Source organism: Ambystoma mexicanum, chromosome 1p (assembly GCF_040938575.1).
Source record: "Ambystoma mexicanum isolate Mex_15411 chromosome 1p, UKY_AmexF1_1, whole genome shotgun sequence".
In the NCBI taxonomy this organism is placed as follows: domain Eukaryota; kingdom Metazoa; phylum Chordata; class Amphibia; order Caudata; family Ambystomatidae; genus Ambystoma; species Ambystoma mexicanum.
Window position 1 is genome coordinate 592,947,932 of NC_090921.1, and position 23,845 is coordinate 592,971,776.

At 46.4% G+C, this 23,845-nt stretch overlaps 1 protein-coding gene across 1 annotated transcript in view; it reads left to right on the forward strand.

The window, feature by feature from the left end:
* The window catches only part of ADAMTS10 (ADAM metallopeptidase with thrombospondin type 1 motif 10), a 932,646-nt gene that overhangs the window by 518,585 nt on the left and 390,216 nt on the right, over positions 1-23,845 (forward strand). The window contains exon 8 of the mRNA XM_069649542.1: positions 14,156-14,199. Coding sequence (XP_069505643.1) covers positions 14,156-14,199 — 44 coding nt within the window. The remainder of the gene's footprint in view (positions 1-14,155; positions 14,200-23,845) is intronic.

The window sequence follows — 23,845 nt, forward strand, 5'->3', positions numbered from 1 at the left end:
TGGCATGAAGTACAGCGGGTGGGGCAGATGCGGTGAAGTTTTGTAGACAAAGGTGTGGTAGGGCGGGGTGCAGTCTGTCATGTGAATAGGGGGCACGTGCCACTAGATACGGTGAGTAAATGCAGGTAGGGGAGGTACAGTTAGTGGGTGGCTCAGAATGTTCAAGTGCCCCTGACTTGTGGCCCATTTTTTTCCCAGCCCTTCCAGCTTCGAACAGGCACAGACCTAAACATACAAGAACCAGCTTCGTCAAACGAGTGACTGGAAAAAGGTAATGATGGTTGTCACCAGCAGCTCCATGTTAAGTCAATGGATGGCATATGCAGCATGGACGAAGCGGCCGGTAATGCCTGGACTTGTCTGAGGTGAAGAGCTGTGACTGGGGAGAGAAGGTGCCTGTGGGGACTCCTCCTCGTGAGATCGCACTCCCGTGATGAATAGAGCAAGAGCCGTCGGAAATCGGCGGGAGACTGAGAGAGCGAATCATCCCCGACGCTGCTTCTGCACAAAGTACAGAGCCACAGCAGAGATTATCTGACAGAGGTTTTAGCAGAGCCTAATACCAAGGCTGAGGGCAGCCTCCTGGGTGCTCTGACTGTTAAGGTGTGTCAGTGCCTCTGACACATAGCATGCAGTGAAGTCAACTGCATGAGCTGGACAGAACGAACTGTGAGTACTGACACCAGCCCTCCCCGGGACTTGATATTCACCCCAACGTTTCTGTATGCTAGGTGTCTCAAACACCCAGCCAAACCACAATAGTGTCCTGTCATTTATCCAGGCCACCACAGTGCCATCCTCCCAAGAGCCAATCAGCTGCACTGTGCTGAGTGCATTGCTCCGTTGAGAGAGCATTGAGCACGTGATCCTCTAGCCCAGTCTCAAAAGTTAGCCTCTCTGTATTGCACAGATAGTAAGTGTCAAATATACGTCTCAGAAACCCCCCACGCAACGAAACTGCAAAAATGGAACCTACATTTCTTAGCAGATTAAAAACATGGATAAAATGATGCATTCCCAATCACTGCTGCGCATGCCTAGAATTCTGGGGCAATCATTTTCAAAGCTCAGAAAGAGAACCAGTGAGCCAATCCGCCAGTCTCAACGGTGCACGGTCAATACTTGAAATATTAATCTTCAGAGCATGGGCAGAAACTGTCCCTCAGAGCTCAGCACAAGCAGTGTTGGAGCAGATGGGTAAGCTTGGAGGGGGCACGGCAGAATATGGAAAAAGATAGTGGAGCAGTTTGTGTCCTTGCCAGGGGTGCTGATTAAACTTTGTTTTGTGAGGGCATGCGCGGTCAGTGCAGAAGTAAGATCACTGAGTCCGCCTCAGACATGAAAACGTGAAGACACACCTGACATGAGTCAGATCTGCTGATTGGTAGACACATAGTTAAACAAGCTTGTGTTGCTTTGTATGGCACAATGCAACAAAAAAATAACAATTTGTGGTTTACTTAAATCATGTCACATGTATTTCCAGCTGTCATGACAATCAAACAGTATGCTTTCTAACACCCCTTCTCTCTCGTTCTCTCTTATGTATGTATCTTTTGGCCGCAGATGGCTGCCCTTTGCACTAACAGAATGATCCCAAACGAGAAATGGAAACAGGGATATACATAGATAAATAAGAGACAGCGAAGCATATAGAGGTCGATATAACTATAGAGAAAGAGTCGGAGAGCAAGAGGTACTTGCTTAGCAGTGATCCCCTTCAGATCTTCCTCACTTGTCACTCAAGGAGAAGAGTCACATGTACAGTACAAGCTAGTAGCTTCCGGCGGAAGTTGAGGTTCCAGTTTTTCAAGCTGAAGCTATTTTTCTTATATAGAATAGCACCTAGTTATATATTGCCCCTAGACCATAACTTTATATGATGAGTCTATGATTTGTAGAGTACGTGTTGCCATCTTTTAAGTACTCCACTGCATCCTGCTCATGACACCCTCCCCCACCTACCCTAACACTGTCTACTCTCATCTGACTACTCGACCCCTTACATCAACATTGCAGGCATCCTCCCACTGTCTCAATAGCGTAGTTCCCACCATTACCCCCTCACCCCCTCCCCAATGATGCTATTGGCCCACAAACCTAGTACTTCAGCGCCAGGAACATCTAATCTAGACTCTATACCCCATATACATCTGTTCCTCTCTGGGACACACTCTTCCCAAATTGTGGAGAGCCCCCTCACTACCCCAAGCCCAATCAATTATGTGCCATTACCTTAATGCATGCATCTCCAAAACAAAAGTGCTCATGTTACCCAACTGCTCTTGTATCCTCTTCCTCATCCTCCTTTCCTTGCTGAGCACACATCAGTGCGTTTGTTCTCAAGATGCACTGTACAACCTCCCACTAATCCCACCTAACACCACCAACCCATTTCCGACTTGACAACCCTCTATCTAGTGTCCTCCAGACATATGCCAACTCCGATCTTATCCACCGGAACCGGCAACGCAATCCTAAGTAACAGCATCCATTGTGCTCACTTTCCCAGCCCACCCAAGCTACTGTATCATTATACACTCTCAGCTTATACTCTGTGGAACCCCTCGACAGCCAACCCGTGGAGCACATCTGCTCTCCACCCTCATCTGCTCGTCTCAAGAACAGTGATGCACACACTTCCACAACTATCTTGTTTTACCCTTGCACTACACGTCTCCTTTCCTTAACAGCATGCACTGCACGCGTATATCCTCTTATCACCCATTCATCTGTACAACCCATGACATTTTTGTTAAAAAGACCAAAAATGAGTCTATCCAAAAACATAGTATATATGGTGTTGATAATTCCATATCTTCCTATCCCAGGAAGCCAAAGGCGCCCTACTATGTGACACCTCCAGTATCACATTTCAATATAACTACCAGATCTGATGGACAGCCTGGACATTCTTCACACCACTTCAAGCCACAGCACACACATCCAATCGCATACATTGCACCCATCACATCACAATGCCCAATCACATAACTTTGCATGTCACTCCCTCTCATCACTATTTATCATATCACGAATCCTTATGCCTTTCAAATCCTGCCCAGTCGCGCAACACCATGTAACATCATGCCCTGCACATCATACCCGTCACATCCCACCACATTGCATAACATCAGTTTCCATTACATAAAACCACACCACACCCCATCACATCACACCAAATCATGCCTCTTCACTTCATGCTCCCTCTGCATCACTCACAATCAGGTGGGTGAGGGAGCAGCAAGGGACGTGGGTGGGTGACCAAGGCTGGCTGGGAAGGAGAGTATATAAGGTCTGTGTTGCGCTAGAATTGGGCTATAGGTGGCAAAAAAACAGCTGGCCCAATACATTGATGTCCCTTAGTTCTTCAAGGTAGTTACAACTCCACAGTGAATGGAGAGTCACTGGGTAAAGGGATACTTCTGTGGAAGAAGGAGTCGGGTGAAGGGTGAGCTGGGCAAAGTGCCAGCTTGATCAGGGTTCCATCCTTGGGCCCTCTCCAGCACAAACAGTCCCAAAGAGGGTATGTGTTGTCCTTTGCTTCTTTTAGCCCTTCGATGTGGACACCAGGGTTTGGCACAGAGCACTAACGAGAGCCAATGGGAGAGCTCAAGATGGCTGTCAGTCTTCCTGGCAAGTTGGAAGCAGTGTCCTTGGGGATGTGGTGATGTAAGCCCATGAAGCATTGTTTTTTAGGCTGGGTCCTCAGCCGATGAGCAGGATTCTCTGGAATGGCAGGATGTGACAACAAATTACTTTAAAATGAAATTCGAAACACCTGTAGTCCCATGGCACCCTGGGAGTCAATGGGAGTGCTCAAGATGGCTTTGAGTCATTCTGCAAGGATGGAGGCAAACCTGGGTGATGGCTTTCTTGATGATTCACGCTTAGATTTGGCGCCTAGATGTTTAGGAACATTGGGTTTCTCCAGCATGCGGTCTGGCATGGATTCACATGCTCATGAATATTCCCCGTCGTCAAGCTGGGAATCCTCGGTAAAGAAAAATCAGTATCAGTTTCGTTTCTGATCTGTCTTTCGTAGTAGTAACCAATCACTGATCTCTGCGTCATACTGACCACAGCCAATGACTGCCATCTCCCTAAGCCCCGCCTCTGGCAGCCATCTTTAGATTTGGTAGCCCTTGAGGGACGGAAGAAAGGACCTGAGGGCCCAAAACACTGCACGGAGTTCCAGGATTTTGATATGGAGGGACTTCTCCGTCGACAGCCAAAGGCCCCTCGCGTGCAGATTTTTGGTGTGCGCTCCCCACCCTACCAGGGAGGCATCTGTGGTCACTGTCTTCTGGTGGGCCGGGGTCTGGAAGTCCATGCCCGCCGTCAGAGGCGCGCGGGTGCCCCACCACCGGATCGCTCGTCGGAAACTCTCGTCGAGTGTGATCCTGTCCTCGAAGCTGCCCGTCGTCTGGATCCAGCGAGCGTCCAGGAACTCCTGCAACGGGCGCATCCGAAGCCTGCACAGGCGGATGAGATAAATGCAAGAAGACATCATTCCGAGGAGGGATTTGATGGACCTCACCCTGGCCATGCTGGAGAACAACAGTTACAGGTAAGTAACGTGTTCCTTATTTCGAGTTTGGCAGTCATTTAAGATCATTCTGGCAAATTACTGACAAAATCGGACACCGTTAACACCACTTGATCCCATGGTTAACCCACGGGATTACAAGTGGTGGTAGGGTGGTGTTCGTCCCCATTTTGGGGATTTTTGGTGGAATTTTCACTGGCAGAATCGGGTCGGACTGGGACAAGAAATAGGTCTGGACACCCAAAAAAAGTGGCCCTCCCTCGCCTCAAAAAAGTGGCCCTCAAACCATCATCCATGAATCACGTTAATTCACGACTTTACAGAAAATGCTACTTAGGTCATGTGTCTGTTGCCTGTTATGTTTTGTGTAAACGCTTGAGACTCACTTTAATTATGAAGTGTTGATAGGCAGTGCTGCATCCATCACCCACAGCTGTAGTGTAACCCCAAATATGTCGACACTGTAGGGAGCAGCTATGGGTGAACACTGCATGCATAGCATGAGAGTACACATAATAAACATGCCGCTCACTACACGCATGATCGCAGGATTCACAGACACCCAACTGTGTACATAAATGAGCTGGGCCTGGAGCCTGCAGGAAGCTACGTCTCTCTGCCTTCTTTAGGCATGGCCCGCCTGTCAGACCATCACATCGCAGGCACCAATTGACTCTCACGCAGCATTAACTCAGGGGACTCTCTCATCATACCACTCTGCATTATATTGCCATGTCGCTGGTTCGCATCAGTACTCGCTCACAGAGGGTAACAAAAAACAACCCTAGTGTTTCCGAGAAATCAGTCGGCAGGTAGAAGATGTCCCTGCTTCTCTGCCACAGTGCCCGACTCAAAATGTGGCTATTGGCTTTAACCGCAACGCTTTTCTGAAGGAGCTGTTTCTGTTCCTCCTCCTCCCTCCCTCACATAATGGAGCTCTTTCTGTTCCTCCTCCTGCCTCCCTCACATAATGGAGCTGTTTCTGTTCCTCCTCCTCCCTCCCTCACATAATGGAGCTGTTTCTATTCCTCCTCCCTCCCTCACATAATGGAGCTGTTTCTGTTCCTCCTCCTCCCTCCCTCACATAATGGAGCTGTTTCTGTTCCTCCTCCTCCCTCCCTCCCTCACATAATGGAGCTGTTGCTGTTCCTCCTCCCTCCCTCCCTCACATAATGGAGCTGTTTCTATTCCTCCTCCCTCCCTCACATAACAGAGCTGTTTCTGTTCCTCCTTCTCCTCCTCCCTCACATAAAGGAGCTGTTTCTATTCCTCCTCCCTCCCTCACATAATGGAGCTGTTTCTGTTCCTCCTCCTCCCTCCCTCACATAATGGAGCCGTTTCTATTCCTCCTCCCTCCCTCACATAACGGAGCTGTTTCTGTTCCTCCTTCTCCTCCTCCCTCCCTCACATAAAGGAGCTGTTTCTCTTCCTCCTCCCTCCCTCACATAATGGAGCTGTTTCTGTTCCTCCTCCTCCCTCCCTCACATAATGGAGATATTTCTGTTCCTCCTCCCTCCCTCCCTCACATAATGGAGCCGTTTCTATTCCTCCTCCCTCCCTCACATAACAGAGCTGTTTCTGTTCCTCCTTCTCCTCCTCCCTCACATAAAGGAGCTGTTTCTCTTCCTCCTCCCTCCCTCACATAATGGAGCTGTTTCTGTTCCTCCTCCTCCCTCCCTCACATAATGGAGCTATTTATGTTCCTCCTCCCTCCCTCTCTCCCTCCCTCCCTCACATAATGGAGCCGTTTCTATTCCTCCTCCCTCCCTCACATAACTGAGCTGTTTCTGTTCCTCCTCCCTCCCTCCCTCCCTCCCTCACATAATGGAGCTGTTTCTGTTCCTCCTCCTCCCTCCCTCACATAACTGAACTGTTTCTGTTCCTCCTCCTGCCCTCACATAATGGAGCCGTTTCTATTCCTCCTCCCTCCCTCACATAAAGGAGCTGTTTTTGTTCCTCCTCCCGCCCTCACATAACCAGTCGTCAGCAGGCAATGTGGCTAGTACCTACCCACCCCCAAAAAATCTCATTTCCTTGGTTGAACCTACCAGAAAGAGGAATGCCATTGCTTTACTTTTCTTCCTCCACGATCTTCTCTGAGAACAGCAAGCGGCACCTATTTTTTTTCGGTCCTCCCGATTTTGACAATACCAATACCAATTTCCAGTACAATATCTTGACTTTGCATACATGATCGAGCCTCCTTTTTTGCTGAAAAAATGGATGGGCAAATGACAGTATTTCTTGAGAAACGTTTCTATGGAGGAGGATTGATTCAAAGCACACTTATTTTAGGGATTGTTACTCGGTGACTGCAATCACACACATGCAAATTAGACGTGTTGTCATTCTGCACACTGCCTAGAAGCGCTAGACGGGTGAGCGCGTTTTTTTCTTCCGATTTCCTTACCAAGAAATATACCTGAGGATAAGGCTTCCCCCCCCCCATTTTAGCACAGTTTGTTAAGGAATGTAAAAAGGAAATCTCAGGAAAGCAGCCTGCAGATGAGATTTGCTGTCCCACAGCTGATTTTCAGTTGCAATTAATCCATTAACTCTGAAAGGATTGCTAATCCATGCCATTGCTACTGTGGGACTACCACTGCCATGCCTTCGGGCTTCATTAATAAGATATTGGCTGTAATAAAGACACTTTGTTCCAGTGCAAGTGCAGCTAGCAATAGAGCATGCATTGCCCAGTTTTAGTGCATAGTTTGTCTCGCCCTAGCACTTTGTTCTGGTGTGAAATGCATTAAAAGGAACGTTTTATTGCACTAGTGCAACTTTTTGCCCCAGTGTTAATTGCAAAGTTGCACCCGTCACATGTTTCTTGTTATAACTCTTAAAGGCATGGTCTAGTAAAAAATGTTATTTAAAAAATAGATAGGCAACATAAAAAATAAATACTAGCATTCTCTTTTTTAAAACTTCTTATGTAAAATTTTGAGATATTCAAGCTCAAAATTCGCAAAAGTAAGCACATGGGCGCATCCATTTTGTGAAATGGATGCCCTCCTGTGCTGGCTTTTGCTTTTACGGCACTAATGAAGGAAAAGCCAGCCAGCTGTAGTAAACAAAAGCTACCGCTAGGTGGCTTTCCCTTCATTAGTGCTGTACGCGGAGGACGGGGAACGGAGACCAGAGCAGGAAAGCTGCAGCTGAATCTCGGTAAGTGTTATTTATAAAAAAAAAAAAATAAGCACTAGCTGGGGTTTTTTTTCTAAGTTTTCCGGGCTGGAGGAGCCCGGAAAACTTAGAAATAAAACAGCAACTTTAAAAACGTTGTATTTATGTTTGCGGTCACTTTTGAAGTGCGGTTTTTTAAGGAGGAGCCTGAGAAACTCGGAAAGAAAAACCGCAGCGTTTTCCAACACAACCGCGTTGTGTTTCTGCCTGAATCTGTTTTCCCATTTGGGGCTCGCCACGGGGAGCCCGAGAGCCCCAAATGGGAAAGCAGATTTAGGAAGGAACAATGCGGCATTGCGGAAAACAACCGTGTTGTTTCTGCCTGAATCTGCTTTCCCATTTAGGGCTCTCGGGCTCCTCAGCCGTGGGAGCCCGAGAGCCCCATATGGGAAAGCAGATTCAGGCAGAAACAACGCAGCATTGCGGAAAACAACCGCGTTGTTTCTGCCTGAATATGCTTTCCCATTTGGGGCTCTCGGGCTCCCCAGCCGCAGATTCGGAGGAGCCTGAGAAACTCGGAAAGAAAAACCGCAACGTTTTCCAACACAACCGTTGTGTTGGAAAACGCTGCGGTTTTTCTTTCCGAGTTTCTCAGGCTCCTCCGAGCCGGAGGAGCCTGAGAAACTTGGAAAGAAAAACCACAGCGTTTTCCAACACAATAACGTTGTATTTATGTTTGCGGTCGCTTCAAAAGCGACCGCAAACATAAATACAATGTTTTTAAAGCTGCGGTTTTATTTCTAAGTTTTCCGGGCTCCTCGAGCCCGGAAAACTTAGAAAAAAACCCCCAGCTAGTGCTTATTTTTTTTTTTTAAATAAATAGCACTTACCGAGATTCAGCTGCAGCTTTCCTGCTCTGGTCTCCGTTCCCCGTCCTCCGCGTACAGCACTAATGAAGGGAAAGCCACCCAGCGGTAGCTTTTGTTTACTACAGCTGGCTGGCTTTTCCTTCATTAGTGCCGCAAAAGCCAGCACAGGAGGGCATCCATTTCAGAAAATGGATGCGCCCATGTGCTTGCTTTTGCGAATTTTGAGCTTGAATAGCTCAAAATTTTACATAGGAAGTTTTAAAAGAGAATGCTAGTATTTTTTTTTTTGTTGCCTATCTATTTTTTAAATAACATTTTTTACTAGACCATGCCTTTAATGGGACTGGGAATTCCAAAACGACATTTTCTGGAAACGAATATGATATGCCTCCGCTTTATATGTTACTGTAAAATGGTACATTTTTTTTGGGGAATCGGATTTTGGGAGTCTTTAATGAAACAGTGAGAGCAGCACGGCAGATGTGGGAGCATTGCACGATATCACAATGCGACATGCGGTGGTGCGCCTTGGCTTGTCGCTTACTCCTTTTCAGGGAAAGGCTGGCCATTTGAGCCAATAGTAAGACTCGGCCAAAATCTGAATTCAAAGGTGGATTTAGAAATACCACCACTACCGTGTTTAAGGTCGCCCAGCAGTCCCAGAAATTGCTGACTGAGTGCATGCCGCTACTAGTGTATTCAATCACAGAAGCAAAGTCAAAAACCATGTTCAGGGGGGCGTGCGTTTTCTGTTGTGGCCGCCAAAGCGTAGAACTATCCTCTCCTTGCTTTGTGGAGGACTGCTGATCACCTCGACTTTCGGAGGAACCTGAAAACAATATTATTCCAAAAGCGTCCCTCTGTAGAAACCTCCTTTATGCTACCAGCACCATGATGCCTTTGGGTGTACGTGCGCTCAACAAGTTTCCATTACATAACATGTACAATCTGTACATAGAAATCCCGATGAGCGATGACCACGCCTTTAGTTAACACACGGGAATCCCATGCAGTGGCATTTCTGTTTGCTAGCAAGCCATTAACAAAACAGTCACAGGACATACCCCACCATTCCACCGCCTCCAACCCAGCCAGGCAGCCACTCTGCAGCTTCAAACAAGGCGGCTAAGGCCCCACGCCCTATGCACCTGTGATTCTTGAATGAGCAGTGCTACAGTATATGTGCCCTTTTCAGCATAACAATAACCTCGGCCAAGCGCACACACTGGCATAATAACCTGTTCTATCCGATGCACTGCACACACACATCATTAACAACATACGAGGCACGACATCGTGGGAAGGCAGTTTTCGGTGAGAATGACTCATGCTGATAAAAAGCAACAGACTTGTGTCCCCCCCCCCCCAAAAACCCATTCACAGGTGTATGGGAGAAATATATAAATGGGCACACACACAACGTAACCTGCTGCAACAGCGCTTAAGTTGACCATGGGAACGTGTGTTATATATGCAGCATAAGCAGCCATCAGAGAGACACTAACCCACCCCTCTGATTCACATACCAGGATAAAGCAATGTACAAGAGGAGAGTGTAATGTGCAGCGTGTTTGGCGTTTGATCGCTTAATCCCAAAAGATCCCATTCATTCACCCAGAAAGGATTTGAGAGGGTTGAATGCAGCACAGCGAAGCCCCATTGTCCAGCTGCCCTCCGTTCTGTGTTTGTTGTGATATCAAGAGCTCAGGGTCTGCCTGGCAGCCAAGAATGCCGGATCATTGTCTGTCCATTATTCAGATCAATAAACAAAAATACACAGGCAGAATCGACCTGCCATTCGATGAAGGGTACACATAAAAACAGGACAGACAGCCAATTCAATCCGTCACACAGACCCCCATTTTGTTCCTTAACCGTATGTTTCCCAGCAATAACATGATTACTTCTGGCAGGTCTAACGTCCATTCCTGTGTTGGAAGAATCAGGGGGAAAACATTAGCATCACTGAAAATCCACTGACGGCCCAGCTAGCACCTATCAAACATGGAAGACACAGCAGGCCCGCAGATAAAGGAAATGAGTAAGTAAGCAACAGCCTCCAGAACTAGCAACTAGGGACACAATTGGTGCAGAAGTAGTGATTTACTAAGATTGAAGAGCCCCCATCCTGCCTATGTTCCTTGTGGTAATATTTATGGAAAGGGCCAGAGCCCAGAGGCCGCTACAGTCATACCTCTCTCCTGTCGAAATGGCGCCACTCAGCCAGCCAGCCAGGCCAAGGCCCACCCAAGGCTCCCAAAGTGGTGGTGGTGAGTGGCGACTGGCGCGATTTGAATTGAGTTGGTCTCCTCCTCTCCGGCTGTGCTAGGCCGGCTGCCTGCTGCTGAACACTGTGGTGACGGTCTGCTGGCAGACTCAGACTGCCTGCTGCCTCTGTGTGCAGCTGACTGTGCGCCAAAAATGCTGCCCACTGCCCATGCCCAACATCCTCAGTGACTCCTCATGTCACAGAATTGACGTGACACCTCCTCTGGTGGTGCAGAGTTGGTGTCTCATTGTCCTCCTGCCTTTTCATTGTCCCGGCCTGCGCTGTTGTTCCCCAGTGACCCCTAGCCCCAGGCACAAAGTTGCTTTCAACTTTGCAAGTGCAACAATTTGTTCGCACCTGCAAAGTTGAAAACAACGAGAGTGTACTCCTTTGTTGTGTGCCGTGCCTGTGTGCGCACTGGCCCACCCTGCAGGCTACAGCGAGAACCCAGCCCAGCAGGCAGTGACAGGTGCGTATTCCATTTTGTACTAATTTTCTCGCTTGCTGCTCGCACAGCTTGGAGCACGGCCTGACTGGCGTCAGCCATATGCCGTCGCCGCCTGATGCCCAGGCCTGGGGCTGGTCTCAGTCGGAGGCCATACACTGAGGCAGGCCATAAAAACCATGCAAAACTCATCAAAGCAAGTAACAACGTGTTCTTACCTTTAATGCTGCCACATCTCCGCTGCTGGCGAGCTTCTCGGGCCGCAGGCAGCCAGAAACAAACACCAGAAACACAAACACCTAAAGAAACCAGCCCTCTGGTGGCTTGTTGAAAAACCGGCCCCCAGGTCCTCAAGGTCATTCGGCCACTGGCCGAACGACCGATAGCCCCAGTCCGACCCTGGGCAGAATTACTGAGTGGTAATTCTGGTGGTTTTTTGTGGGGTAAGTGGTGATTTTGGAGGGGGGGATTTAATCCTTCACGTTTCCTCCAAATATCGTCAGAATTACCACTTGGTAATACCACTGGTGGTAATTCACCAAAACTTGTAATTTCACGGTGCGGGAAAAGTGGTGATAACGGAATTATCGCCACTTTTTCCCCAGACCTCCAGGCCCATTGAGTCACGTTTGAGGCCCTCAGCAGTGTGATAGAGAGCTCCTGTCATGCCCATCACACTGTGTGCAATAAAGGTATAGCTTCAGACATCTTGGATCACTCCAAATAACGCCCGTTATATGCACCATCATGTGTTCCTCTCTACTCCTGCCAAAACCACAGAAATAGGAACAAGACCAAGATGGTGCGAGAGGTGCACTAGAGGGACTGTGAGCATTGTCGGAGGGTGTGTGGTTTGAAAACAAGTAGTCGTCTGATTGATTCAACAGGAAGCCATTGGTCAGTCAGCTGGGAGTGGGTGCTCCAGTTGGTTGGCGTGATATGGACAGGAAGTTAAAAAGTAATTAGATGCACACTTACTAATAATAAATAGTACAGGGAAAGCAATAGGTAAACCCGGAGACTATGTATATTGGTTTGGCAGGAGACGGGCAGTAGTGATGGACTTTTCAGTACTTAATTGCCCTCAATTGCTCCGAATCACTGGAACGGTGCAATTAACTGAACCCAATGTCTTATTCATTAAGCATATGTTTAAATAAAGGATGCATGTGCTTCTACTTCTTGGGGGAGAGGGCATTGGGTATGCAGTGTGTAGATCACGGAGAAGGTGTCCTATAATCTGTATTGAAAATGAATATTTTTTTGTTTCCAATTTGAGTCTTGTTAATGTACAACTTGTTGCCGTGGCACGACCCAAATCAATAGCAATAGCAATAAGACCTGGGCGTTCTTACATGTTTATAGAAACGCAAACAAAATGATGTGCATCATAGCTGCCAAGCCATTCTTGTGTGCACTGGTGGGATGATGGACATACCCCCAACAGCAACACCGATCGCAACTTGACACAGCAGATTCATGGAGGGTAATGGGCTTTCCTGTTGCTGTGCACGGATATTTTTACTTGCAATATACCTTGAAAAGAAAGTCTGCCACTAAAAGCCTTGTGTGGGTAATTATAATTGGTTATTTATAACGCGTTTAATACCCAGAGGTTTCTAAGCACGGACCCGGGGATCGAACCTGTGTTGCTCTGTGTCGTCTTGCTTCCAAGGCGAGCACGTTGCCCCTGAGCTATCCTCCCGGGCTAAATGACTATCAGTACCATAATGCATTGCCAGTTGGTTATTTAGTTAAATTCGCTTATATTCTCGTGAGGTCTCTTGTAAAAATAATTGTCTAAAAGTATCTTTAAAATTTTCACATCAAGTGATGCTGAAAGGAATGGGCACTCTTCTTCTCAATGTCACCATTCAAAGAAGAACACAGGATGGATCGTTGGTTCTGTGCTCTTCTAGTTCTCAAACATACATGTATTGCTTTGGGCCAGCCACGCAAGACTGTGGGGCATGTCTCCTTTCTTTTGAGTCCCTACTGACCCATGCTAGACATACTAGGGGCCTCATTCCAAGTCTGACACTGCAGGTAAAAAGTGGCAGTAATTCCGTTACCACCACTTTTATTGGCGGCTGTGGAATTACCACAGTTCTTTCCCGCATCAGCAAGTTTACATTCTTGTCATAATGCCACCGGCGGAATTACCATGTGGTAACCTTGCTGATTTTTTGAGGAAATATCCAGATTCATATCCAGATTGTTGCTGGAAGTAAATCCTCCACTTTACCTCAAAAAATGGGCAGATTTACCACGCTGTAATTCCACTGGCGGTAAATATGCCAAAAATACCCATTGAGTCATATTGACTCCAAAAATGGGCAAATACACTGCTCTACCACCACTTGTAATCCTGTGGTAAACCCACGTGACCAAGTGGCTGTAGCAGTAACTGATTTTAGAAGTAATTCAACAGATTTATATCACTGAATTACCGCCAAACTCGCAATGAGACCCTTTGTCTAGCATGTGCCAGTGAGATATTAAAACATACATTTATATATCATGCACAAAGGCCAATAGGGCATGTACTTTCTTCTACATCTGGCATGGGTCATCAGGACCCATTGGGACCCAGACCAGATAATTCACCCTGCCACATGTTTGTGATATTTGTGGTGGGGCTCAAGAGCACAAAGAGACCCAGAAATATTAATGGATCAACAACATGTTGGATTGGTACCCACAAGTGTTCATGGGACGGTTGGGGGCAAGTTCCCTCACCCCTATTTCATCCTGGGAGGAGTATGGCAGGACTTTGATTTTTGATGTATATCAGGGGGCGGGGTATTGGGAGTGCCATGAATACAAGAAACCTGATAGTGCATCCAGGTTGCAGTGTTTGTTAACTGTTTTATTAATGTTTCCTGCCTTTCTTTCAGATATGACATCTGCATCTACAAGAACAAGCCATGTGGCACTTTAGGTAAGACCTTTATGGACGTTAAGTGGGAAGGTCTGAGGTAAGAATCAAATTTTCTGATTGGCTGTGGGGGTACTAAATTATGTCCTTCTTTCTACCAAAACCTTATTTCTAGAGGCAATAGTGGCAAACTGAAATGAAACAATAGACTTTTGATTTTATAAGTTTTATTGTTGTGCTGGTTAGGAAAACAATAGGAATGTCAGGGTGGCACATTTCCTGTTTGTCGTGATTGAATGTTATCATTTTGGCTGGTTTAATACATATGATTGTATGTTTGTCCAGCCTGTTTGATTTTTCTTTTGTGGGGAAAGGTAATGCACCACTTTTGCAACCATCAAAGCAAACGTTTCCGCATACAAAAGAGGGTGCTTTTGCGGCAGAGAGAGGGCAAACTGTGTTAGTCCCTTGGCTTGCAGTAGCTCATGGGATTTATTTATTTATTGCATTTGTTATACGCCCAAACCCTTGGGTACCATGGCGTAGGTTACATTGAGGAAGCTCATATCTGGTTGCGTTGGAGACAAAGTTACACACTTGAAATTAGAAATTACAGATATTTACAGAACAGTTTACAGGACTAAGCAGGGATACATATACATTGATGAAACAGTGAACTGGGGAGGACTGTTTTAGAGGGGCTCTGTCTGAGATGTTGATAGCAGTGGGTTGCCTCTGTTATGGTGTCAGGTAGGGAAACAATATTTAGCTAGTCTTTAGTGATTTTTTGAAGCTTGAGTGCACAGTTTCTTCTCTCCGTGGCACTGGGAGGGAATTCCAAGTTTTCGTGGCTAAGACCTGGTAGCTTTATCCTCCCACTTTAGAAATTTTGAACTGTGGGATCTGGAGTTCGGCGTTGTAATTCGATCTAAGAGTTCTTGTCGATTTCTTAGCTATCACTGAATTGGTAAGGTAGATGGGCGCAGTCTGACCTAGGCATTTATGCGTAATGCACAATGTTTTAAAGAGTTTGACTTAATAGGTAGCCAGTGTGTTTGCTTTCTGATTTTTGAGATATGATTGTGCTTTTTTATGCCAAGAGCTGCTAGAGTTGTAATTTATCCAGATTGGCTTTGGAGATGCCTAGCAGTAGTACATTACAACAGTCCAGTTTTTACAGTATTAGTGCACGGGAGAGGGTAATGCAGTTTTGAGGCATCAGGAATTGTCGGCTGAGTGAGATTAGCTTGGCTGTATAGGCAGTGGATGAAGAAAGTGCATTAATGTGCTTTGTCATAGTAAGGTTTGAGTCGAGGTACACCCCACAGTGTTTTAGTCTGGTTGAGGATAGGGATGGGAGTGCCGTCAATGGTGATGGAGGAGTATTCAGTGGGAGTGTGTTGATTTTAGAGGGAGACCAATGATGAGGATCTCCGTCTTTTCATCATTGAGGAAAAGACAATTGATTGCCATCCATTTCTTTATTATAGCATAGATTTTGTTTATTAAGATGGTATCTTGTTTATGGTTACCTGAAATTGGTATTAGGATCTGGGTGTCATCCACAAAGTTTGTGTACATGACACCCATGGCATCCAGGACAGTGGAGAGTAGTTTGTTATAGGCATTGTAAAATGTGGGTGACAGACAGGAGCCTTGTGGAACTCCGATAGGAACTGGGATTGGATCTGCTGAGACTTTGCCTATTGTGACTCTGCAAGTTTGGTCTGCTAAAAAGGACTTGACCCAAGCTGTAGCATCTTGGGAGAGATGGAAGTTATCTGTCAGTGTCGTGTATCATGGTCCACCAAATTAAAGGCAGTCGATAAGTCAAGTAGGAGTAGGATACAGAAGTTGCCTGCATCCTTAATAGAGTGCATTTGGATTTTGAGATCCAATAGGGCTGTTTCCATACTATGGTTAGGCCAGAAGCCGGATTGTCTAGTACCTAATAAGTTAGATAGTTTAGGGTTGCACATGTACAAGAACGTGGAGAAATATAAACACTGTCTGCTGTGTGAGTTTTCCACTTTAAAAAAGGATATTCTGCGTCTGAGGAAGCTGGCCCTTAGAAGTCAAAGTGGGAGTCTGGAAGACGTATAGTCCTGGTTTGATTGTTCTGGCCCATTAGCTCGGGCCATGCCACTAGGCCAGATGGGACCACGCTACACCCCTCTGCCTTCAAACCAGCAACCTGCAACTAAAAAGATATTAACTCCCTACTACACACTGGAAGATAGGCTGCACCTGAGTTCCTGACCATGCTGTATACTAAGGTTGACCTTCATCGACGACGTCAAACACCAGGGTGGAGTTCTATAGGCCCCGTCAGGGACCTTTTCTCATTAAAGAATATCAACCATCACAACCCTGAACAGTCTTATCCTTGTTTTCCTTTTTCCTGTGACTGTTCTGCCCCTACATGATCTTCCTCCCAGTAGCCTGCTCCGTTGGCCCACACTCTTTTAGAGGGGTCAAGGAGGGACAGACCCCTTCTCCATGTCCGGCACCACCCGGACAGATGAGGGGCCAGAGGATGGCACTGATGGCCTACTCAGATGGTCTCTGGCAGGTTGCCATCTAACCAAACTCTTCTCTGCCGGGCCACTTACCTCCCAACATTCTTATCGTAACCACACTAGTCTCAATCACATATACCCAAACAAATACACATATATCTATATGTATATAATGATATATCTATTAAATAAATATGCATAAATAAATACATTAAATACAGGACTGTGGCTGCTGCAGTCAGCCACACCCAGCGGCCCTTTAGTTCACTTTAAGGCTCTTCCACAGTTTGTTGTTGATGCCTTGGGGGGTTGGCCTGCCCCAGGTGCTGATGTTTAGTAATGCTGTGTCCCATGTCGGGTTGGGGGCGCTATATTCATTACCACATGAGGGCCGAAGGAGGTCTTTCTTCTTCAGTGCACACTGTACCCGTGGGGCAGGGTGCATATTCACCACTGTGGAGCCTGGCTCGGCCCTCACATTTTCGTAGTTCCCCATGCTCTTGTGGTGCGCTGCACAGTCATCGCCTTGGGTAGAAAGGTTTTCCCCCTCATGCAGTGCCCCATGCCCTTGTGGGCTGCCACATCTTGCCACTGTTGTGGTGCCTGGCCATTACAATTCACTAAGGGAGCCCACTGCATAATTGCTCCTGATTGCCATGCACGGATGGGCACACCTCGTCTGTCCAGCCCTCCAGGCATACGTGCTGGGATCTTCACCCGCTGTCTGCCAACAGGCGCTTAAGGCTCCCAGTGGGATGGCATGTCACGGCTCCAAACTTCACTCAGGCCATCGTGAGGACACTGCCTAGGGCTTTTTTCTTTCACCAGCCCGCCGCCTCACTTGGGGGGTGGAACTCCCTTTGGCTCATGGGCAGCTCCTGGCATATGCGGTCTGGGCACAGAAATCTTCTGGGCCTGCCCTGACTGGCCCTGGGGTAGGCTGTCAGTTCCTGAGGCTGTGCTGTCTGGCACCAGCCCTCCTCGCCCATGTAGCACGAGATGTGTGGTCCTAAGCTTCACCCAGGCTGCAGCTCACATGCAGCCTGGGGCTTCCAGGTTAAGGGACCACTGTGCCTGGCTCCGGGTGGGCTAACAAATTGTCATGCCCTGTTGGTGACCGGGCTGCACTGGGCAGACACCTTCGGGCCACATTTTATGCAAGGCCCCTCCTCACATATGCGGTCTGCCTTACAAAGTCACCATTGCCCCCAGAAGCTGCTCTAGGCCATGCCTCCCACATGGAGCTCTTCTCCCCACTTCCTGCTCTCTCTTCAAACCGCTTTTCTATAAAAGTTCCTGAGGGGGCATGGTCAGGCATGACCTGCACAGGTGTGAATAGAGAGCGCTCTGTATTCAATCTGTCTGATATAATGTAAGTATCTGACAATGAAACTTCCGAACCCTGTGTTGGAAAGGCGGGGGATCTAATCGTGCAGCCACTCCTGGACGAATTGAATTGTATTCGTCCGAGTAACCTGCTTCTTCTCCAAGTGGAGGAGGCGGGCGCCATCTTGTTTTTGTCCGTGTGCAACTAAATGCGTTCTGTGAGTGCTGGAGGCCTCTGATGGGGTGACCCGCAACCGAGCAGTGCTTTCTCCTTGCCCCATGATGCAGCAGACCTCTGGGCCTGGTTTGGGACGTAGCAGAGCTTAGAATCCCTGATGCTCCTGCTCCTCTCTCATTGTGGAGCCACAGACAGTTGGTATTGACCCACACATTGCTGGGAGGGACACCAATGCGATTACATTCTTGGACTTGTGGCCGGATCTTTATGGGTCCCACTTGAGCATTACATTTCAAGCCTGATTGACTATTTTTTGTGTGCTTTAATGGTATCCTTGTCTGGTCTCAACACAGAAGTGGAGGAAGTTCGCCCAAATACTGTTAAAAGTGGTGTGATATGGTAGGTGATATATTTCACTATAAGAGAAAAATAATCCCACGCAGTCACACAATTTCACTCTGATCAGAGGCTGGCGTGGAGTATAGAGGTATGTCACTTACCTCTAGACTGTCTGGCACACAACAGCGCTTGAAGGGGGGCAGCCGGCGCATCTTATATGTGAGCCTGTTGATTATTTCACAGTGATCACAAACTCATTCTTATCTGCACAAGATGGTCAAGGGTCAACAGAAAATGGAACAATATGTGGTTCCTAAGGGGAAACAAACTATAAGCATATCTTCAAAAATGGGAGCGGAGGCTGCAATCGAGACGACCATGGAAGGAGTGACTATGGAAAGCCTTATTGTGGCTATTAAGGACTCAAGGGTTTCCCTTGAGAATAAATTACAAGAGGTGAGCATGGACGTCACCCTCATTCGGTCATGGCAGAGGAACAACTGATTAGCGATGTGGAAGACTTGAAGTTACTGAAGCCGAATAAAATGAAGGGCTTAGTAATGGCAGCTAAGATCCTGGAACACAGGGCTAAAGATGTGTAGGGGTGATCCCGTCGCTGTGGCATTCGACTACTGGGCCTACCAAATTGTTGGTGGACACTACACATTGAGGGGCTCTCAAATCTGTTCACTATCGAGAGGGCACTCAGAATCCTGGGCAGGAGCCCGTCTCCTGGATAGCCACCCAGAATTATAATAGCCAAGTTCCTCAATTAAAGGGACAGGGATGCTGTACTGCAGGAAGCACAGACGATTGGACATTTCATGGTGGGATCAGCCAGGATCTTGTTTTATTCCCGATTTCGCTCAGGAGGTCCAAAAACAGAGAAGATCCTTTGAGGCGGTGAGTTAAATACTATGTTTTTTCCCCCCAATTTGAAGGTTTTATATGGGAGAAATCAATGTTTTTATACAAGCACAAATCATAGGAGAGAGGGTGTCGCTGTGCCTTGGGTATACAGAACAGAAGGGGGTTAATGTTGTTCCTGAAACTCCCCTTGTCAACCCAAAGGTGATGCAATAAATGCTGAAATATCTATTTAGATCTAATCCTCTTGACAAAACAGGTGGAGCACCAAGAAGAGGCAAAATATCATAGTGAAAAAGGCAATAGTTTCCTCTAGGGCTGGTATCCTGATAGATAAGTCGGGGTTAGTACTAAAGTTGTTGAAAGGATGAACCAAAGAAAGAAAAATATACAAGCACAAGACATTTGGGATTGGCTGGATAATACACTCCCGACAGGGGGTGGACATGACGATTCATAAAGAAGATTGAGCACATCAGCCTCTGGACCTGGATGAGGGGGAAGTTTGATTAGAATGATATGCTTTCTCGTTGTTTTAAGGGAAAGGTTCACATACGTCAATTGTACAAAAAAAGGGATGGGCTGCCTTTGGTTTGTTTATTTTGGATTTAAAGGGTGGAAAGGATCGGGTAGCTGAGATCCCTGCCCCCGCCTATGGTCTCTCTATCCCCACCAGAGGGGTTATTCCCTGGGGGGGGGGGTCATTGGGAGTCTGAGGTCTCTAAGTGCAGGGTTTCTGTACCTATGTTGAAGAAGGTCTTAGGACTGAGTTCGGTTCTTTGTTTTTCGTTGTTGTTGCTGTTGGTTCGTTGCTGTTTGATGCATTTCAATCACACTGGAGGGGGCTTCCAGACAAAGGCTTTATGGTTATATGGTGCGTGACGGTCTCCCTTTATCTGCTTATTAGTGAATTGTGGTACATTACAAGGAGTGGGTTGAATTGCGAAATCATGTTTAGGGTGGTCGTTCGGGGAGGCTGTCCGGAGACTGGAATGTTGTCTGATGGCATACGGCTGGTAACATGTAATGTCAAAGGGCTTGGTGAGAGGGCAAAAAGAGCAAAGACGAGAAATTGTATACAAAAAAATGGGATTCAGATTGCCCTTCAGCAGAAAACACATTTTTTTAAAACAGATCTCGAACTATTACAACACAGGTGGGGAGGGATGATGTATGGTTTCTGTTATGCATCATATGCATGAGGGGACTTGATCAGAATAGCGAAGGAGGTCCCCATGTGTATCATTGGATAAATTGAAGACCCAGGGGGAAGAACACGGATTCCGACAGGCAATTTAGATGGCAGAGAAATATGTATTCTTAATTCCTATGTACCCAATGAGGATAATCTTTATTTCCCTGAGGTATTACGTTAGGGAGGGAGATACAGATTTGATAACATTTTGTGGCACGGCAACTTTAATTGTCTATTAGAACCTTCCCTGGATGGATCAGTTACATCATGGCCCTTAAAACTTTCACCCACATGACTCCCATTCTAGACTTGATTACATATTTGTTGGGAGGCAACACTTCAGTATTTTCACGGGAATCAGGTATTTGGGGAGAATGACCTTAAATTGGATAAAAAGAAAACCAGCTGTCTCGTCCTGGAAATTGCGGGCTGAAACCTTAAAGGATGAGGCATTCAAAACTTGCCTTAGGGAGGAAATAACCTCTTACTTTGAACATATTGATAACTCAATAGAAAATAAAGAGCTTGTCTGGTACCTCTTTAAGGTGGCGATGAGGGGATTTTGCATAGCCAATCCTTTGGGGGTGCGGAAGACCCTCCACAAATCGTTATGGGAGGTAGAACAAAACATCACGTGACTTGAGGGGGGAATCTTGCTGGGGGTCCTTTGGGGGAGGATCTAACTAGGGAATTGGGCAAACATTCGGAACTTCAAGAAGTCAATATGATCAATACTCAGTTTGCATTCATGGTGAAGGTGATAAAGCCGGTAAACCTTTAGCATAGCTAATCAAACAGGAAACTCTGTCTACAATAACACAACAGGGCATATATAAAGTGTTATCTTGAACTTCTACAATACACTTTATACAAGTTCAAACACATACACAAGTGAGGAGGCAGATTATCTACTGGAGCAGGTGGGTTTACCTGTGGTGTCAGCTGACTCTAGGACTATATTCGATGCACCAATAGAAGATAGGTCATTGGGTAGGGGTAAAATGCCAGGCAACAACCTCCAGGTGGAATTCTATGCTGCTTTTCCCTTGTCCCAAGCTGAAACTAATGTATGAATATCCGTTACATTCTGGTATCCTTCCGGATCCCATGTGAGAGGCAATAATTATAGTGCTTCTTAAACCCCAGAAATATCGGAGATACTGTGATTCCTACCATCCTGTTTTGTTACAGAATACAGATGCGAAGATACTGGGGAAAGTCATAGCCTCAAGACTAATGAGCACTGTCCGGGCTTTGGTACATCCGGACTCAATGTGGGCGTGTGGGGGGACGGAACACATACATGAACCTCGGAAGAATGCATCACATTATGGATAGGGTTAAACAATCAGAGGAGGAGCTGGCATTGATCTCCCTTGATACAGTTAAGGCCTTTGACTCCCCCGAATGGGAATGGCTATTTCGGGTGTTGAAAGGCTATGGATTAAAACGAAATATACTGAAATGGATATGTTTATTATATAAGAAACCAATGGGCAGGGTAAGGACGGGGACAGTGAATTTCAGATAGTTCGACTTTGAGGAGGACTAGCAGACAGGGTTGGCCAATATCAGCAATTCTCTTTGCCATGGCATTGGAATCCATGGCGGGCTACTTCAGAAAACACATGATGGTGACGGGTATATATATATTGATGGTCAGATACATATTATATCTTTATATGCTGATGATGCCCTCCTATATGTATGCAACCCTTGAAATATTATCCCCGATAGTTCTGGAAGTGCTGATAAACTTTGGGACATTGTCCGGATTCCAGATTAATATGGAAAAGTCTATTTGTTCTTAGTTACCTTGAAACACGAACCAAGAACCAACTCCAAGAGTGGGGGATACATTGGGAACAGGAATCCTATAAGTAACTGGGTATACAGATTATCCGTGTGATGAAGGAGACACTAAGCATTAACGAGAACTGGGGTCTCAATTGTCTTTTGGAAATCATTCCCTATCTCGCTGAGGGGGAAAACACCATTATACAAAATGGTGATCTTTCCTAGATTGTTATATTTCTTTGCTAATATCCAATAAATGATCAAAAGTATTTTCTTTAAAATGTAAGAGGCCAAAATCGTGGAGTTGGTATGGGGGTGAAGAGCCATAGGGTATTTATAAGGACTCTACAGAAATCATACCAGGAAGGGGAGCTGGCCCTACTGGATTACGAATTGTACTTTCTGGCCACCCAATTGCAATATGTTGGAATGACTTATCAGATGGGGACATTATTGTGGGACCCAATGGATTCGATGGGCGAAACGTGTATAGTGAAAATGACAAGATTAGCTTGGAAAAGTGCATTAACTAAACTACAGATCTCCAATCTGTATTGTCCAGCTCTGCCCCACAATTTTGATCCGACTATTTGGGGAATTCTGAAGGACATGGGTCTTGCCACTTTAAAGACAGTGTGATGCAGTTCATTGAGGGATTTTTTTTTTAAGTGGGCCTCTCATTACATTTACTCAATGGATGGAGAAGTATAGTATGAAACAAGGGTATTTTCGAAACTATGCCAGGGTGGTTCGAAGACTGGCTGGGCTCTGGTCGAGGGTCCTAAAGGAACCTGAATCCAACTCCTTGTTACAATCACTTTTTGTTGTGAGTGATGGGAAAAGGGTGAGCTCCCACTTATGTAGCTTATTATTGGATGGGAAACCCACTATGACCCTTACAGTTAAAGACAAATGGGAGAATGATCTTGGAATCTCTTTCTCAGATAAAGAATGGCTGGGCATCTGCCAACACACCAAAACGTTTTCCAGAAATGCCAGATTTAAATTAATCCACTTCAATTTTCTCCACAGAGTATTCATGCCGGCAAGGATGCATACAATAAATTCATCTTTGCCGCATGCATACCCTAGATGTGGTCAAGGTAAAGCAGGATTCTGGCATTTGGTGTGGGAATGCCCGGTAATAGAATGATTTTGGGGGGGAAGGGTAGAGAAGATTGAAGTAGCCAACAAATCGTATGTGTGTGTTGCCTCCTTATGTCTGTTAGGGTGCTTGCTGGGGAACAAGTGGGATACACGGGAAACAAATATCTCAGTTATTACTGGTATGAGCTAAAAGGAGGATAGCAATATCATGGAAGAATCCTAGAGGTCCTCTTATTCCGCAATGGATTGCGAATATTAGAAAGTGGGGATTGGCTGAAATGGAAGTTTTGTGTAGAAACAAAGAGGTGTATATTTAAGGAACAGACACACCACTGGCTACCCAACTTCCCTACACACGGGTAGTGGAGTGAATACTCCTAT